Below are 19,793 nucleotides of genomic sequence, written 5' to 3' on the forward strand. Positions count from 1 at the left end.
CTCCAGGATTCACATGTCTCTAAATGTCTATGAAATTATTATCACAAGCAAAGTTCACAGCAATGTCATTCTGCTGCCTCCTTCCTAAGCGAGGAGGCCATCTGTCCATCCATTCATCTGGTGTCATGTTCCAGTCTCCTCATACTACAGTATAATCTGTGGGGTACATAACTTTAAACTCTCAAATCACATTTGTTAAGTTTTCCAATAGACTTTTGACCTCATTATTGTGACTATAATGATTTTTGACAATTAGAAATAAACCTTTACTCTTCAAAACTATTTTTGGGTGATGTCTATGCTTTTCTGTGTAGTTCCTGATGCTCAGAACTTAAACTGCACTGTTTGAAATGGTTTATTTTGCTGCACATGCTGATTTTTTGCAAATTGTGCACAATAATATTTATTTTCATTTTTGCTGCAGTTTACAAAAATTAGTGTATCTCGAAAATGAAACTATGAAGACACTCAAAATAAATTTCCTGTGGTTGGAAATTTTGTGCAACTTGTTTTGAGGGATAAACCTCCAAAATTTCTGTAACAAAAATAATCTGTAAAAACAACATAAAAATAACAATTTTCATTTTCTTTGTAGTTTATTGCGTTTTTTAGAATTTTATGTAGTTACTATGGACTTAATGTATACATATTATAAAAAGTTAGGATAGAGCGGTTGTATTGATGAATAGGAACTTGAAATGCTCTAAAAAATACAGCATGTAAAAATGCAAAGGCTCTGGTGGACTTGTTCTCAGGGCGGCTGAAGTTAAACAGGACACAACTGGTGCGTTTGTTGAGGAGACTGTTGTAAGTTATGCACTCTTAGAACAGACGTGTCAGATTTGACACAAGAAGCTTGGTTTTAAAATGTTAAAATAAATGCTTATTATTTTAACACGTCCATTATACATGTGTGGATTATGATGACTTGTCTTTCCACACACAGTGAATGAATGGTTAAAGCAGCAGTGGGACAGTCACAGTAAAAGCTGCAGGTAACTGATGATAAATAAAGTGCAGGCTCAGTTCTCCAGGTAGAGGAAAATGGTTTGAAACTCTTGTTGCAGTTTCAAGATGGAGTTTGTTTCAATGGCTTTTTTTCCAGCTTTTATAATATTATATTTGGTTTTTGTCAAGCTGTAAAATAAAGAAGAAGAAACCAAAACTAAAGACACTTCCTCTAGTTTTATATTTAACTTTAAGTGCATATTATTATTTTGGGTAGTTTCCAGTTTTTTAAAATTCAGTTTAAATTCTGTTGCACAATTGTTTAGTTTTGTTTTAGGTCATTATGATAAAACCTGAACAAACTAAAGATGGTGAATATATTTTATTAAATACGACTGTTTAATTAAAAATATTCACTCTTTTGCCCGACAGTGACTCAGTGTTTTATTAAGCCTGCAGTCACACTGTGTGTGTAAGAGTGTGAAACAGATCAGTGGGCGTCCTGTGAAGCTTTGAGCCACCTGAGCGACAGGTAAACCACGGACGACCTCGCAGGCCGACAGCTGGCACAACTGACAGCGAGCTGCTGTGGGAAGCAAACCAAAACCTCGTTCACAGAGCTGCTCTTCTTCTTCTCTGCCAACAGTCAGTGCAGACTGTGGGGACATTTTTATAGTATTTATTCACTTAGAGATCAGAAACATTAGAGAACGTTGTAGTTTTAATTCAGGGTGATAAATCTTATTTTCCTTCAACATCAGTGACGTGTCGAGCACCAAAGTGCCTCATCGTCAGACTGTGTTTGAAAACTGGGTTTGATTTTTCTCCAGTTTGAAGAAACTTTGTGATTGTTGAAGATGAATATGATGAAATTTGATTCTTAAGGTTGAAGAATAAGTTATTTGAGGATAAAGTTAAGTTAAATGCACTGAACGGGTTTATTAATGAGGTTTCATTTTAGTCATGTTTATACTTTGCAGGTTCATTTTATATTCAGTGTTTTTCATTCTGACTAATTCAGAAAGTATTTTTGGAAGAACACATCAGGTGAAGCATTTGTGATGCTCAAATCTCTGTGTTGGTTCAGTTGTTTGACCAGTTTGTAGCTTTTCTGCAACACTTTAAGGTAAACATTTTTTCAGAAATCAGACACCAGGCAAGTATGTGCAGACATGTGCTGCTCTCAGATGTTTGGAATCACTTGTAAAGAATTTTTCTTACTTTAATATTTTCTCTGAAGACAGCACACTGAGAAGTTTCTTTGGCTGCTTTAGACATGAAAGATTAATGAACTGACATCAGGCTGCTTTTGTGTCTCTTGTTTGGGGAAATAATCCAGATTAAATTTGCATTTAATCACCATTTCATTGGATTTTGATTGAAAATTAAAAATAACAGAAATGTCCCTGAAATGTTTGTAATTTGTAAAAGTTCTCTGCACATTAAAAACCTGTCAGACTTTCATTTTTAGTGATGAGCTTATTGCTGTGACTGCAGTATTGAAGTCTGAACTGAAGTTTACACCTAAGCCTACAAAGTGCATTTAGCAGTTTCATATTCTCAAACATTTTGTTTTTAATTTATGCTTCAGCAGTTTCAGACTGGCACTATAAGCAGTGAGACCTCAACAAACACACCTGTAAACATGCTCCAGCTGTGACTTTGGGGCAGAAACAAGGGGCTCTGCTCTCTGAATGATCAGAGCAGCTACAAGTGTGTAAACTTGGTTAAACTCCCATCAGCTTCAGCTAAACTGTGGAAATAACGTTTATATTTTTGCCAGAAATGTTTCAATAAGAAATTTCATTTCATAAACAAAGAAGACGCTAACAGAACATCAGCAAGACTTCAATTCCAAAATATATTCTTTGAGTTACAGTGATTGACTCCGTTTCATCCAGACTCAAACATCTGAAACTGAAGAGCTTTACTGCAGAATAAAACCAAACCTTCAGTTACGTGTGAAGTCAGCACAAAAACATCCAGTTTACGGTTTTTGTCTTATGAATGACCTGAATTATTAAACTTGTGCACAGCAGGTTTGCAGTGAAACTCTTCACATGTTAAACTTCATTTTATTACATTTGCACTTCATAAAAAGATGAAGATGAACGGCATCCAACAGAACATCATCAGCGTAGAATGGCACGTGGGTTTGGAGGAAAAGGAAAAATGTGAGGGTGTGATGGTTTGCAGTGTTATCTTGTGCATGTTTAGTATTTTACCTAGTAGTGTTTCCACGTGTGGTGCAAAAGAGAGAACAGAAACAGTAAAAAAAAATAACTTCCCACAGAAATAAACGACATTACAGAGAGACGAAGTGGAAGTCCTGCACAGACTCTGAGAGGAGATCAGAAAAAGTGTTGATTTGCATTTTACAGGCTGCTCTGCACCAGCTGAGTGAACAACAAGGTTTTCCAGAAGCCAGGGGGAGAACAACCTACCTGCTCTTTAGCTCATTAACTGCTATCACACTGCCAGCAGCTGTTATTAAAAACTACACCGTCGCATTTTCATCGCTTCATTTATTCGTCTACATTTGAACATCTTTCTGTCTTTAAATGCAAAAAAAAAAAACAAGATTCACGTCTCTGCACCAGCCAACCTGAATAACCCTGACGTGTCCCAGCAGTTAGTTTCATCTTAAACATTTGCTTTCGTTTGCAGCATTATTTTATCATTTTGTTTTTTTAATTGGCCAAACGATCACAGGAAGACAGATCTGATAACTTCTGATACTTTCTTCTGACACGTTTGGGATCCTCCACAGCTGACTGTGTATTAGGAGCAGCTGAGAGTCACATGATGACACATGACTGGAGGAGCAGGAGCAAATATGAGATTAAATAACTGTTAACAGCTTAGTTTTAGTTTAGTGTAATTTTAGTGTTTAAAGGTGTCGTTATATCAGTACAGAAGCAGATAATCAGCCTTTTAATGCTACTGAATAACTAAATAAATAAATACGACCCACAACCTTCAAGGCTCAAAGGAAGTAAAGAGTCTACAGAAATCAACATGTTACTGCTGACACAGCCAACCAATCTCATGCAATTTTGACTGATTAAGCCTGAACTTTTAAATGCTGAATATTGTCAGTTATTCGGGTCGCTGATGTTTGTCTGCGTTTTAAATCTTCAGAAACCTTCACGCACATCTAAAAAATCTTGTTTTTCTTCTGAGTCTAAATGATCCCTCTGAACCTTCCTCCTGACCTTCTTCATCCTTCTGCAAACCTTTCTGCTCCTTCTGTTAGATTCTGTGTTTCTTTATCTACTCAAACAGCAGCACAGTTTACTGTCAGAGAAGAACAACTGTGATGTGGACTCCACAGACTGGACTTCTGCAGGTTTTTTTCAGAAACGTGGAGGATTTACTTCAGAGAGACGTGAGGAGATGAACTTGTTCGGCAGAAAGGCAGACGTGCTGCTCTCAGGAAGACATGGAGACAGAAACAATGATCAATAAGAGGTGTCAGGCAGCAGACGCTGCTGGGAAACAGTCAGATTAATTGGCAGGTCATCAGACTCTGACGAGGAAGTCGATGTTAAGCGAGGCAGGAATGTGCAGCATCTCCAGGCTGAGGGCAGACGGCGAGTAAGGGAAGAGGACCGGGAAAGTGTGTTTGGTATCCAAAAGAAGCTGAGGAGGGTCATTCCTCTCCTGAAGGCGATTCTGGACACACAGAGACAGAGAGAAGTCAAACATGAGGCTGACATCACTGGTCCCGTAGAGGCAAAGTATTCATACAAAAAACCCAAAAAGAACAGACATCAGAAACCCGTTTATATTTCATGCTTTTGCTGTGTAATGTTGCACACAGCTGAAATGACTGAATGCAGACAAACAGAAACCTTCTAGTTTCTGGAGGCCGTGGCTCCTGCTTACTTTCCTGCTCCAGGACAGTTTGTGACCTGGATTCACGAACTTTGTTCTACTACTGCCGTGTTACCGGCAGCAGTAGAACCAAGGCAGCTGAAAGCAATTCAGCTGTTTATAGTTGTGCAACCTTTAACCTCCTAAGACCCGAACTCTTTCATGGCATGATTTTTAATTTCTCTTTGTCATTTTGGCTGATTGGGACCTGATGAAAGTAAAAACAAAGAATTACCAGATTTATTTATTTATTTATTTTTACCAGATTTTTGTTTCTGAGAAAAATGAGATAGAACAGTGGCAGTATAATGTCCTCATAAGTGGATATCAGGACCTTGTGGAGCAAGATTTAGTATTTTGGTCTAGACAACCCAAAATGTGCAGTCCACGTATGTGGACGCCCGGTCCTAGGAGGTTAAATTTGCTCTTAACGCCAAACAGTTTCAGTTTATCCGAAGACAGCAACATGGTTTTTCGCAGAATTTACATTATTGGATATGTTTACGCATGTATGTATGTTACGTATGTTTACACTTGCCTCATCAGACCGACCGTGGGCATTTTATAGGATTCGTGTAAGATATCAGATTTTCCTGAAAACTGCTGGGAGCTCCTGGTTTTGTTTAGCAATGCAGGGTTTTCCCAAATATCTACATTGGATGTGGGCAGTACAAAGTTAAAGAGACACTTTGGTGGTGTTTTAAAAAAAAAAAAAAAGGCTCTGTATGAGCACCTCTGCTTTTACTTCTGTTTTCTACCAAAGTGAACTATTTCCAAAGCAGAATAAGAAGCACAGAAGCAAAAATAATTCTGCAGTTCTGTTTTTAAATGACCTGATTGGTTCAGATCTTCAGATTTGGCACCAGCAGCATGAGGTGTTAAATTTTCTAACATCACATCTGTAAACGGATCTGACATTCAGATTCCACCTTTTATGCTTCAAAATTTTACATTTGTTCTTTTCATGTCCCAGAGGAATCCTCCCTCTGGTGTTTGGTAGAGGTATAAGCAGCTAAACCGTCTGTGTGATTCACACCTGAATGTTTCTGATGAAGGACACAGTGACTCGTTCTTCAAACTCGTTCAGAGGCGTGTAGAGGTTCAGGATTTTCACGATCTGCAGGAGACAGCAGGTTAACATCCTGTCATTATCTGATCGGGAGTGTTATCGATCGCCTGCTCGGGTTCAGATGAGCTGAGCGTACCTGCTGCATGGTGAGCGCGGTGCACAGCGCACAGATGGCCTCGGCGTCCTGCGACGTTTTCTTCTTGACCTGCAGCAGCTGTGCAGCCTGAATGATCGGCTCCAGAGTAGCTGCAGCTTTACTCTGATACAAGTTATTTCCTCTGAGCCACTCCTCCAACTGACTGGTGTTGTACCTGTGTGTACACACACACACACACACACACACACACACACACACACACACACACACACACACACACACACACACACACACACACACTTCAAAGTGAGGGTTGGGGTTGATGGGAGACCCACAGAGTTCAGGCATACAAGGTTTTGGCGATGTGACGTTAAAGCCAACCTCCATCTCTCTGTGCGATCTTTCTCCTGAATCTGAACACTAACAACAAACCAGCACATTATGTAACAAGTTATGGTCAATGCTCTTCTTCTACCAGTGCTTCTTTGATTTCTTGTTCTTTCTTGTCGCCCCAGAAAAATCCAGATTATTATTGTAATAATTTCACTTCTTAAGTTTTTTAAATTATTATTTTGGACAGAGCGCAACCTAAAACTCAATTTAAGCTTTCATGATATGAATAGAATAGAAAATCATCATAAACTTGATGATGTTCTATTCCAGCCTTTCTATTCAACTGACAGTCATGTTGGATTGAGGTGATGTGTTTTTGTGTACTGCATGAAAAAGCCAAAAAGGGCAGCCTGTAGTGATGGAACAGCTGGCTGAGCTCAGCGAGCTGTGAGTTAACTTGTGACCTGTTTGGGATTATTGTTAGGTTTGTTGATAAAAATGAGTCATTAACCACAGCTGAAGCTATCTGCACCATTCCTCTCTAGAACTTGTAACTAACGAGGGAAGAACTTCAAAGACGAACTGAGCTCACTGACGTTTTTCTTTAGTTCATTTAACTTGCAAAGAAATTTTCACTGGATTCTAATTCAATGAAATACCTGCAATATAAAGTATAAAGACAAAATTATAAAATATATATGGTACATAGTTCACAGATTTTAGTAAATTTGTTTTGCATTGTAATGGAGTACAAACTATAAAGTTGAGCTTGTGGGTGTCGGCTGCAGGTTTAGTACCTGAGCTGCATGCCGGTGCTCCAGGAGCAGACGTCCTTGCGCAGCAACAGGTTGTTAAGGGTAACAGCGTTGATGCAGTGGAAGAGCTGCCGGACCGCCTGACCTATGATCTCAGGGTCCAGACCGTGGTCTCGCATGATGTTGTGGAACTGCCCCAGCTGCTTGATCAGGGCCTGCAGGGTGTAGCTGGTGGGGCCGTCGGCGTCCATGTCCATGCTGGACGAACGGTTCCTGTAGCCCATCGGCTTCACGCCTGCCAGGCTGGGGATGCTCTCGCTCTCCAACATGGCCGACACTGGATGGCAAAACAGAAACCAGAAAAGGAGTTCAGACATACAAAGAAGAACGTTTATAGAACAGATGGGAAGGTACAGACCTACACCAGTTACACAGCAACAAAATGATCTAGAAAAACACACAGGATGGTGCTATACAGACTTAGTTCCTCCAACGCTTGTTGTTTTGTTCTCCAGTCACTTTGTGGTTTTGGCTTTTCTCCATTTAGACTCCAGAGTTTTCAGATCTTCAATGAGGTTGCAGCTCCAGGTATGTTGAGGCAGTCTTGAGCAGCACTTTGCTGCCGAAGTTGCTCACTTTGATCTAAACCATGAATCCATGTTTGCTGTTAGCTACTTCAATTCAGTTTTACTTTGCTCACTCCAAGAACATCCAGCTGATTGTGGTTGAATTCCTGCAGCAGCTCAGAGACTCTTTTGCTTTGGTGGAGGGTATGCATTCGCCAAAAAAAAAAAAAAAAAACCCTTCAAAACTCATCTTTCTTCAAGCTCTGGACCGTGTCTTAGGTTTAGTCTTCGATTTGACCCTAACTCATCTGTCCACTGATAACCGTCCTGCAGCTCTGAGGGGATTTTTTTAGCCTGCCTTTACTCTGTTCGACTTAAAGACTTCTGGTAGATAAAAATACCTTTAATAACGATGAAGTTCACACTGACCACAGCTCTGTGGTTGCTGTGGTAACCACTGTGCACAGTCCAATAGCAGAAAGTCACATAATGACTCATATGGGGACGAAATGAGTCAGCTGCTACCTCAGAGTGACGTAGTTTCTGAAAAAAATTCCCCAAACTCAACGAAAACTCAAACCAACACAAAACAGGAGAAGAGTGGGACTAGAAGATTTCACCATGGGGTTGTTGTGATAACCTGCTTCTTCCTCATGTTATGACACTTGACCAAACACTACAAATGACCGCATTTATCATTTAGTTTAGCATCTAAATAATGCTTCGGTTCCGTTTCGTGCTGCTCTCATTACACAATGATGGTTTTGCTGGACGGTAAACCCCATTTTATTTTTCTGTATAATTGTAACAGGACTTCTTGGGCGGCCCTCAGCTCCTTTGATGATGCGGTTACAGCAGTGAGTTAAAATAAGTAGTTCAGCTCTGAATTGAGAACACAGAAATGTTTCCTTGGACAGAATTCGGTTTGGTTGCACTATCAACCTTTGCATTAATGTTTTGGCTGACAGCAGATGAAACAGCAGCTACTAGTGTGGCTCATATCTAAAATGTCACTGCAACAGAGAGCAATGATCTGTGAAAGCCAAACATCTTTGACAGCCACTCACTGACACGCTGCATGTTTTAGAAGACTGAAAGTGATGTCTGCAGATTCGGGTTGTGGTTAAGTCACTGAGTTTTTCATATTTAACAACAGAGATGAGGCTTAATGACACAGCTGTCCTTGTCATCATTTTATCCTGTTGGCTCCAGAAGTCTTTATTTTCACTTCTTTTTCATTTACCACCAGACTTCTGTCCATCTGGTTTAAACACACTAACGGATGGTTTTGTCAGCTGTTTTCAGCACAAACATGTTTGTGTTTCTCATAAAGGGACTCGGGAGGAAAGTACCTCTTTCCCCACAAATGACTCTATACCCACTTCTGTCGGTATGTCAAGCAGCTGACTTTCTCAAGGAACAGAGTTACATCACCTGAACACACAGTCAGCAAAGTCCAGCATGTTTTCATTTTGTCAACGACTCACGCAGAAATTAAAATGCAATTTTCCCTTTTAAACGTGCACAATTTTACAACCCTGGTGAAAGAAAAAAAAGGTCAAACAATATATTACTAGCTTCCACATCCTTAAAGAAAACAAACGCAGGGTTTTCAGATTAAAGATTAAAATTCTCACAGACAGGTTAAACACCCCAAACATGTAGTAGAAAAATGTGAAATAACTCTTCAAGAATTTTGTAAATGAATCTGCTGCAACAGGAGAAAGGCCATATCTCGAACAGTTTCTAATCTCTTTCTACTGGCTGGATATTTATCCTTCTAGAAATCTGACTGATGAATGCAACTCATATTGTCCAGGACATTTGACCATCCAGCAAGAGAGGAGCTTTGCAAAGTTTTCTATAAGGTCCCGAGCTCTTTATTTTTAACTATGCTGAAATAACACACCAAGCTGAACGAGAGGCACCAATTAGAAAACCACATAAATATTTCTTTAAGCAAAATATAACCAATGCATCATGTGCATTTATGCATCTTGCAATTAAATGCATCAAACCATAAAATTCTCCTTTTTGGTGTTTCAGGCAAACTCACCGATCATGGGTTGAATGATGCCTTCTGCCACTTTGATGAGTTGCTGGTAGATCTGGATGGAGAGATCGCTCAACACCTGTCTGTACTCAGCCAGGTCAAAGTTCTTCAGACAGTGCTCGTTCTGTTTGGACGTGTTCTGTGTCATAAATGCCTGATGAAGAAGATGTCAGGATGTGAGAGTGGTTAATCGCTGCTTCTGTCTGCTCATTCATTACAGATATTGATCAGGTCCTCACCTCCTCACCGCTGTATTGCTTCAGACAGTGAAGCAGTCGGCTGGTGTTGGCCAACCAGAAGGATGTCATCTCAAAGTCATCGTTGTTCTTCTGCAGAATGAATAAAAGGACTTTCAAAATAAAAGAACCTGTGTGTGGAATCAGACAGGTGGGCTGTGTGTGCAGTAGCACCAACCTTGAGGACCTTCTTGATTGCGTTGATGGTGGAGGTAAGCAGAGACTCCACCTTCTGGTCATCATTGATGTAGTCAGCGTGGCGGATGCACATGAAGAGGATGTAAGCTGGCAGACAGGGCACCGTACCAGACACGTTGTTGGGGCGGATGTCTGAAATCACATGCAATGGGTGAAACAACTCTGGTTTTATTATCCTGAGGACATGCATCCTGCTGTTCGTCTTGTCATCACATATTTTCAACTTCACCTCCAGCTCAACTTTAGTGACAGTAAAGCCGTCACTGTGAGGGACGTTGGGGAGCTACAGAAACAGCTGGAAACCAGACAGCTTTTTGTGTTGCTTTTTCTAACTACCAAATGCCCGATTTAATAAATATTTAAGTTAGAATATTTGTTCAGAGCTTCCGTTCTAACTTCTGAAAGCTGTGGGAGAAATCTTATCCAGCATGCGGTTTGAACAAACGCAGTCTGAGGTGGATGGGAATACCTCACCCACAATATGAAACCTCATGTAAGATAGAAAAACCACATGAAGCTGGGGCGATGTTCTTACCATTGATCAGGGTCTTGACCAGCAGCGCCTCGTTCTCCTTGTTGTACTCCAGCATCCCCTCAAAGTCCTTCTCCTTCCTCTGGACGGTCACCTGGCGTATCAGCTCAGGTTTGGACCTGCTGCTCTGAGCTGCTGCTTGAGCAGCTGAAAAACAGACACATGGACACACACACACACACTTAGCCTCTGACCATCAGGTGCAGCTCTACAGAGCAGCTTCCTGTTCTCCTGTTACCTTCCAGCTCCTGGACCTTCTTCATGTAGATCTTGAGCTGCTTCTTCAGCTTCCTCTCGTTCTTCTCCAGCTTCTCCACCAGCTCTTTGAGATCCTGCAGGAAGACACAGAGCAGCGTCAGAAAACGGAAAACAGAAAACAGGAATCAGGAAGGGAGTCCGGCAGCAGCGGCTGCTGCAGTATTGCTCACCAGGTTGTCATTGGTGAGCCGCGTGATCTCCTGCTGGACGCTGTACTCCACCTGAGCCTCTGGAGACAGAGACATCATGTAGCTGAGCTTTTCCTGCTTATCCTCGATGTCACCCTTCAGCAGCTCGATCTGAGTGTGAAGGGCCTCCAGCTCGTCTTTGTGCTGCCTGGACTGAGTCTGCAGCTGAGCCTCCAGCAGCCTGGCAGGACCGGGAGGACCAGAGTGTTACTGACAGACACCGAAAACAACAAAACACCAAAACAAACAAAAAAACAAACAAAAACACAGCAAAACACCGCACAGACAGATCAGTGGTGATACAGCCAATGTGTGAAACATCCTCTGAGGGCTAAGACACATTTTCATTAACCTTCCCATGAAGTAACATCACACTGAAGGTTCATGATGAAGGTTTACTTTGTTTGTTTTATTTTAGAAGTAATAATTTTATGATTTTTGCTCTAAAAGTTGCTGAGTCAGCACTGACACGTGAATGTGTGACTCACTGAGTTAATACTGATGTTTGTGTATTTTAAATTAATGGTGTCCTCTTCTTCAGGCTGCATAAATATTAAACTGCATATGATTCATCAGCAACTCTCAAACATATAAAGAGAATATTGAGGATAATCGTCGCCTTAAGCTGAACCATCACAGCTGCTTTCTGGGCTCATAAACAAACTTCAAATCCAGATTGAGTTCACATGGCGGATTTTACTTAGGAGCTGAGAGCATCCTCATATTTCACACACTGGGTGTAGAAGCGGCCCTTCACGAACAGACTGAGGTCCAGAACATTACAGAGATGATTTTTTTGAAATGAAAGGAAGCAGAGGAAATGAGCAAACAGAAACCTGGCCACTTGTTTGAGGCCCTGGTAAGCCAAGCCCAGCTCTCCATCTTCATTCAGGTAACACCAGTCCTGATGGTTACTGGTGTCCAGCAGCAGCAGGCAGAGGACACAGAGAAGCAGATAAAAGCAGCATGTGAGGAGCAACGCAGCGAACAGAGAGGAGGGAGAGCAGCAGAAAGGTTAGTCGCTACATAAACAAGAGAAAAACCACAACTTCAGCTGCTGCCACTAAAACACTGTTAGAGCTACACTCGTTATTTGTGATGATCACAGCCCTGTGTTTTGGTGGGTCCTATGAAAAAGGAACGGCACAAAGGTGTTTTATTTTAACCCAAATCACAATCACTTCTGTGGGACTGATTTTGGGGTTTTTTTGCACTTTGAAAATGTAACACGTGCACACGAGGAGATATCAGACCAAAGACTGAAATCAAAAATGGGGAAATTCATTTCTAGAAACACAACTGAACAGATTTGATGTGACTAAGCGAGATGAAGTGCAGTGAGACGGTGCTGGTTCAGGAGTGTCTATGATGTCTTCTGAAGCTACATTTCTCCTATATTGGCTTCCCCTCATTGGCTCCCTGTTTAATCCAAAACTCAATATTGCTCACATACAAGGTTTTAAATAATCAGGCCCCATCTTATCTTAATGACCTTGTAGTACCATTAGAGCACCTCGCTCTCACACTGCAGGCTTACTTGTTGTTGCTAGAGTATTTAACAGTTTTCCTCTTCAATGGAACCAACTTCCATAGAAGAGCTCAGATCAGCAGTGATCATGCTCGACATGAAGTCAGATCAGTTTTGTTTTCTCGGAGTTTGTGAAATTTCAAGTTGTCAGAACAACCGTCCTTCTAGAGACAGCAGGGGAGCTGGATGTGGCCCAGATGTGCAGAAGGAGCCGGATTTAAACCAGCTGTTGGTTATTTTGTTTGTTGTCTTCTTTTGTTTGTTTCTGTTTTGTGGTTTTGTTTCTGTGTTCAGAGGTAAGGAGCTACCCGCTGATCGTTATGTAGGTTTGGGAAAAGCCTCAAAGTCTTGTGAGACTCTCAAACTGGACATTAAAAATGAGTAGAGACTGAAAATGTGTGAAGGAAACAGAAATGTGATCTGTTGAAGCTTCAGCGCAGCTGACAGAAGTGAATGACACGAAGTCTGCGACAGACAGTCCTCGTGTCCGGCAATCTGTCGCTCTGAAATCTGATTTAAAGTCTCAGAAAGTTTCAATTAGCAGGATCATTCATTAGAGAAGAAAAGAAGGATTTTTTAATCAAATACTTGAGAACAGCCAGAGCAAAGTACAAAGAGTGCATTCAAAGCCTTTTGTGTCAACAACTAAAGAGGAGATCAGCTGACGTGACCTGTATGGAGGATCTCTTCTGCCCAAATACCTCACTGTGGTAAAGCTGGCTGGTTTCGGTTCTTTAGTCACTTACTTTTTGGACTCACACAGTCCATGGTAAGCTTTGAGCGCCTCCTCTTTGTCCACAGGCTCTTTGCTGTTGTTCACCACAGGAGTAGAATCAGTTTCCTGCTCAGACACAGAAAGAGCATGTCACATCACCAAAACAACAGCTCACTGACCTCATTTTAATATCACTCTAACACACAGACAGTTGACACATGAACACGATAAATTCATATACATCCTCAGCCCTCTGACTCATCCACTGCACTGCAGACTGTGCGTTCATCTGAAAGCAGTGGCAGCAGGTGAAAGACTTCATCAAGAAAAATGTCTAAAGCAGAATCCAGCCCGTTGCTGCAGCCTCGTGGGAAGTGTTCACATTTTCAATCACTGAGCCAACTGTTACTGAGCCTAATGATCGGTAATATTATAACATAACCTCACTTCATAAATAAAAGTCTTAAAATCCCCCCTTTGAGCTGAAACTCCATTTTCTGTTGGAATCGGGCTGGACAGCGCTTCCCATCGAACCTTGAGGCCGCAAAGCCTGTTTATACTCATGTCTGTATGTGGAAGTAGGTCGAACAGTGGCAGTGAGTACACCGCTGTGCAATATGAGTTAAATATCAAATGATTCAATATTGCATCACTTTGCAGTGACCTCATTACTTTTGAACAAGGAGGAAATAAGCAGATTTCCACCTCTGTGAAGCTGAAAATCCTCTTCTATTACTACCTAAGGGCAAACCACAAGGTTTGTCTTTGTTGTAATAGTAATAATAAAGATAATGATAGTTTCCTTTAAAAGAACCTTCTGTCACAAAAATCGTATTCTTTGACAAGAGATGACCGTGTATGAGAGCTGTAATCACAAACAGAAACACCACAGAAAGAAATTGTCTTGGCTGCCTTTTAAAATGCTTAAACTGACCTCGCAGCCAAAGCTTATTTCACTTTTCTAGACATGCAGACACGCTGCCAACACAAAGCTGAGCTTCTACACTGATAATGTGTTTTACCAGAGAGAACACGTGAAGCTTTGCTCCACCTATAGTGTGTGGGGTAGCATGATGAATAACAAATACAAATCTGGCCTCCTCATAAGGATTAGAACTTTGTTAATGCGATACCGTTGTGTTCAGGCTCAGGATATTCTCGTTCTTCTCCTGCAGCTGGGCCGCGCTCACAATCTGCGTCCTGAGGATGAGGACTTCCTCCTTGCGAGCATCCAACTCCTCATTGGCTGATTTAAGCTGGCTCAGCAGCAGGTTGTAGCTGTCCTGTAGCTCATTGGATGAGCTGTTCTGTGAGGCTCGCTCAGCGACCGTCTTCCTCAGCTCATTCAAGTCGTTCTTCAGTTTCTTGTTCTCTGATTCCAGCTCTTGCCTCTGCAGAGACACAAAGTTCACCGTTTAAGTTTTAGATGTTGATTTGTTACACACTAGCTTCATCTGAAAGGACAGAGAAGAAGTCCTGATGCCATGAAATGGTTTCAGTTTTGTACCTTGAGATTATTGTAGGCCAGATCAGCCGTCTCCTGCTCAGAAGTGGAGGGCCTTGACTGAGAGCCCTAAAATGAAGGAAGCACAAAGAAAAATATCAGAACCTGATTCATTTCCTGCAGATAAAAACTCAGAGGAAACAGCCGAGCCCCTCTGATAAATCCTTGCTCAGTCACCTTTCGCTTGGCCAGCTCCTCCATCTTCTCCACTGTGAGCTGCAGTTTCTTCCTCTCCTGCTCCAGCTCTCGGACTCTCTTCTGCAGCTTCATGAATAGACTAATATCCATAGCGGCCTTGTCTATCCCCATCTCCTGCAGACCAGCATGATCAGAGCTAGCATTTAACACACATCTCTGAACACTGAATCATCCAATTGTACTCTTCATGAAGTGACTCAGATTTAAAACCAATGTTTTTCTTTCATTCAGATCACATCAGCTTAAAAGAATAACTGGATATCCTGCAGCAACACGTTTGAACAAACTTGCATGCACTTCTGGAGAATCTATAATCACACTTCACCCACATCATTACTGATTTAAATCCTGTTAGTTAAACGTCACTGTGTTGAACGCCCTCTATTTTTCCTTCTCTGGCTCTTTACTTGTGTGATCTGATGCCTGCTCTGTGCAGACAAAGTACAAACTGACTCACGTCCACCAGCTGAATGGAGTCCTCGGTGTCTCCAATCTCTGAGGTGGAGACAGACGGGTAATTAGAGTCCGACTCCAGGCTGCTCTGATTGGACGGATTCCTCGTGTGGCCAGGCTGGAACTGCAGGATGACAGGAGGAAGAAAGTCACCACAGATGTACTAAAGTCGCTGATATAAAAGGGGAAAATATAGACTGAAGGTCTAGGAAGAAAAACTAGAATAAACCATAAACTTTTAGAAAACTTCAGAAGTTCTCAGATATAAAAATTCTGTGAACATCTGAGTTCAGATGCTGTGACGATTGTGTCGTAGAGCTGTAGGTTTTTAAGTCTGTTTCAACTCTAACCTTTCCCGATGCCTTCATCCTTCTGGTACTAACAGTTTTCTTACTGATAAGATCAGACTGCAAAGGACACCTTGATTCGTTTATCCACTACATCTGTGCAGGGATCAACCTTACAGTGTTCTCATTGCAATTTAACACTTTTACTTAACAAAATATTTTTTCTTTTCATAATGGTGTTATTAGAGTGTTCTCATGAAGCCTTTAGGTCCCAGGATATTTTTCTGAATGAAACAAAAACTGAATATGATCAGTTAGATCTCCACAGATGTGAGCACCGAACTGAACAACATCCAGCTCTCTGCTTCAAACACACTCGGAAGAACTGTGAAATATCAGCCTTTTTTCACTTCTCCTAATTCAGAACTCTAAACCAGAGAATGACTAAAGGACTGCACCATGACCTGGAGTTCATTGTTGCCCTCCAAATATAAACGTCAGTGTGTGAGTGTGTTTGTGATGACGTCTCTCTGAGGTCAGGAGGTCACCTTGTTGAGCGACATCTCCTCCTTCAGGTTGTCATATCTCTGCTCCAGCCTGGAGAACTCTTTGAGGAGGTTCTGGTAGCGCTCCCTCTCCTTATCCAGCTCCGACTGCAGAGACACACTGCTCACTTCCTCTGAAACACACACACATCCATCAATGAACGGCAGCTTTCAGTGAGTAAAGCTGTAAACTCTTCACAGCCTGCTTCACTTCAAAAGAAGCTAAAAAAAAAGTTCCCAAACATGAAGGTGCTAAATTGACATCGATGATAAAGCTCTGAACTGTAACTGAATGTTCTAATTGTGCTTGCTTTAAGTTCTATAAATGCTCCATAAGAAGATGCACTTAAACACTTTCCATTTAAAACCAGGAAGGAAAAGTCCATCACCAGGACACAGCAGGTCCATCACGAGAACACGCTGAGCTGTAGAGCTTCCTGTGGTTTCAGCAGTAATCGCTCCACTTGGATAAAAACAAACAAAACTAAATAACTAAGTAAATAAATTTGATGCGTCTCCAGTCTGGTTTGTTTTTCCTGCACTGCTCGCTGCCACCAGGCTGAAAGAACTCATTTAGTGAAAGTACGAATGGAAATAAACTGTGAAGACTGTTTGATTGAAGTGTGTGTGTGTGTGTGTGTAATTATACATCTTTGTGAGGACCAAAAATTTGACTGTTACTATACTTGTCGTGTCGGGCATTTTTGAGACTCAAAATGTGGTTTTAGTCTCAGGGTTACAGTTAAGTTTAGGCTAACCATAACCTGGGTTAGTCATTCATTTTTTGATGGTTAGGGAAAGAATTTTTGTCAATTAGATGTCCTCACTAAGACTTACAAGGCAAGTTGTGTGTGTGTGTGTGTTATAGTCATCTTTTAGTCTCTGAAACTTTTCGATTTTATTCTGCTTCCAGTCGGACTTTCTGACTGAATTCACCTTCGTTCCTACTTCCTGTTTCCATTGGCCACTGAGAAGCAAGCCTGCAGGAAGGCATCAATAAATCATTGTTCTCAGCTTAAAGACAGTCACAGAGGAAAAGTGACTCACTCGGTCTGACTCGTGTTTCCTGTTGCAGACAGAGAGACTCTTGTGTGAGTGTGTCGCTTGCACGTATGCTCGCACACATCTTAATCCAGGTGTGTTTTCCAGGTAACCTACCTTCTGTGCTCTTTGAGTGCTGCAGGATGCGTCGGTTCATTTCCTCCTTCTCGCTCTTCAGCAGGGAGTTTTCTCTCTCCAGCTCATCCACCCTCTGAAACACACACACACACACACACACACACACACACACACACACACACACACACACACACACACACACACACACACACACACACACACACACACACACACACACACACACACACACACACACACACACACACACACACACACACGTCGCTGTGTGCCGGTTTTACAACAGTAACACTGAATCAGTTTAAACACCTCTGATGAGTCAAAGCTGGAACAGCGAGCACACTGAAATCCCACCGAGGAAACATTTCTGCAGTGAATACTTTTACTTTTAATACTCGAAGTAATATTTTCTGATCATATTCATATAATTTGACTTTCACTGCAGGACATTTTCTTGATGAGAGTATTTTTACTGTGCAGTATGAGCACTTTTACTGCAGCAAAGCCTCTGAATTCAAAATCCTGCTCCTCACATACAAGGTCTTAAATAATCAGGCCCCATCTTATCTTAATGACCTTGTAGTACCATATCACCCTATTAGAGCACTTCGCTCTCGCTCTGCAGGCCTACTTGTTGTTCCTAGAGTATTTAAAAGTAGAATGGGAGGCAGAGCCTTCAGTTTTCAGGCCCCTCTTCTGTGGAACCAGCTTCCAGTTTGGATTCGGGAGACAGACACTATCTCTACTTTCAAGATTAGGCTTAAAACTTTCCTTTTTGCTAAAGCATATAGTTAGGGCTGGACCAGGTGACCCTGAATCCTCCCTTAGTTATGCTGCAATAGACTTAGGCTGCCGGGGGATTCCCACGATGCATTGAGTTTTTCCTTTCCAGTCACCTTTCTCACTCACTATGTATTAATAGACCTCTCTGCATTGAATCATATCTGTTATTAACCTCTGTCTCTCTTCCACAGCATGTCTTTATCCTGTCTTCCTTCTCTCACCCCAACCGGTCACAGCAGATGGCCGCCCCTCCCTGAGCCTGGTTCTGCCAGAGGTTTCTTCCTGTTAAAAGGGAGTTTTTCCTTCCCACTGTCGCCAAAGTGCTTGCTCATAGGGGGTCATATGATTGTTGGGTTTTTCTCTGTATCTATGAAGTGCCTTGAGGCGACTTATGTTGTGATTTGGCGCTATATAAATAAAATTGAATTGAATTGAATTGAAAATAGCCTGACAGGACGTGTGCTGTGTCTGTCGGTCTGTCTCCCTCGCCCACCTGTGTGAGGTCCATCTTCTCGTTGATATGCTCCTCCTCCATCTTGTTCCTCAGGGCATGCGCCTCCTCCAGCTCCTTCCTCAAGTGCTCCAGCTCTTCCTCCAGCGACCTCACCTGGCCTCCGTCCTCCTGCTCACTGCGCAGCAGCTCCAGCTGCTTCTGCAGCTTGTTCACTTCTGAGCCCAGCGAGGTGTTTACCGTCTGTAGCTGCTCGTTCTGAGTGCGGAGCTCTTTGGACTGAAGCAGGTGAAGCAGCAGTGAGGTTATCATGTACATCACAGCCTTTGTTACAAAGTAATGTGCACTGGTCCAATACTTCATCATAACTCATATTTATTGTTGCTAATCAACGACTTAGACCTGGATCGTTATATCCTATTCATCAACATGTTCGCTGCACACAGGAGCTCACACGTGATGATTATTAAAGGATTATAGTAGAAAAAGAAAAATAATTGTATTTAACAGACTTTTCTCCTGTGTGCTGATTTTAGATTAAATTATTTAATAAGCTCTTTACCCAAAATAACTTCACTGGAATCATGTGAATCTACTTCTGCTCATCTTTTTGCATAGTTTTAAAACATGATTCAGAGCATCTGACATTAGTCCGCATGACTGTTCACAGACAAAAAAAATAAAAGTAAAAAGCATTTTAAAGCAGTATCACTGCACAGGAGAGGACATGAGTGGAAACATTATGTTCGAGTTGTTTGGAGAAACGCTGTCTGTGTGTAGTCACGTAAACATAACGTCACAGATCGACTCTGATCTATAGGTTTAATTAAACAGGTGCAGTTTGTGAACTTGCACCTACACTTGCTTGTCACTAGGGGGAGATGTGGTGTACTCTGATATACTGTCCACTGAAGACACTTAACAGATCTTAGAGGAAGCTGGTGTTGGGTGGGACAGTTCAAAGTCTTATAAAAACCCACTTTTGTATCATCAATACACATTTCTGTTTATCTACCATCTCTTCACTCCGACGACCTAAACTAAAATGACCTTTATGCACCCCATGTTCACATTATTACAGAA

The 19,793-nt window shown here is 41.7% G+C and overlaps 1 protein-coding gene across 4 annotated transcripts in view; it reads right to left on the reverse strand.

Annotated features, from left to right (window-relative positions):
* Positions 1–734: 734 nt before the first annotated feature.
* The window catches only part of myo5b (myosin VB), a 50,782-nt gene continuing 31,723 nt past the window's right edge, over positions 735–19,793 (reverse strand). The window contains exons 22-40 of one of the 4 annotated variants that reach the window (XM_080874724.1): positions 18,753–18,989; positions 17,498–17,591; positions 16,343–16,473; positions 15,512–15,631; positions 15,034–15,168; positions 14,860–14,925; positions 14,486–14,743; positions 13,384–13,478; positions 11,946–12,023; positions 11,092–11,290; positions 10,902–10,995; positions 10,667–10,810; positions 10,112–10,263; positions 9,937–10,026; positions 9,701–9,851; positions 7,121–7,415; positions 6,030–6,204; positions 5,861–5,941; positions 735–4,623 (exon numbers count right to left, since the gene is read on the reverse strand). In XM_080874724.1, coding sequence (XP_080730850.1) covers positions 4,471–4,623; positions 5,861–5,941; positions 6,030–6,204; positions 7,121–7,415; positions 9,701–9,851; positions 9,937–10,026; positions 10,112–10,263; positions 10,667–10,810; positions 10,902–10,995; positions 11,092–11,290; positions 11,946–12,023; positions 13,384–13,478; positions 14,486–14,743; positions 14,860–14,925; positions 15,034–15,168; positions 15,512–15,631; positions 16,343–16,473; positions 17,498–17,591; positions 18,753–18,989 — 2,748 coding nt within the window. In that variant the 3' untranslated portion in view covers positions 735–4,470. The remainder of the gene's footprint in view (positions 4,624–5,860; positions 5,942–6,029; positions 6,205–7,120; positions 7,416–9,700; positions 9,852–9,936; positions 10,027–10,111; positions 10,264–10,666; positions 10,811–10,901; positions 10,996–11,091; positions 11,291–11,945; positions 12,024–13,383; positions 13,479–14,485; positions 14,744–14,859; positions 14,926–15,033; positions 15,169–15,511; positions 15,632–16,342; positions 16,474–17,497; positions 17,592–18,752; positions 18,990–19,793) is intronic. The other 3 variants (XM_080874725.1, XM_080874726.1, XM_080874727.1) reach the window with 3 other exon arrangements.

The sequence above is a fragment of the Rhamphochromis sp. 'chilingali' genome (assembly GCF_963969265.1).
Source record: "Rhamphochromis sp. 'chilingali' genome assembly, chromosome: 2".
In the NCBI taxonomy this organism is placed as follows: domain Eukaryota; kingdom Metazoa; phylum Chordata; class Actinopteri; order Cichliformes; family Cichlidae; genus Rhamphochromis; species Rhamphochromis sp. 'chilingali'.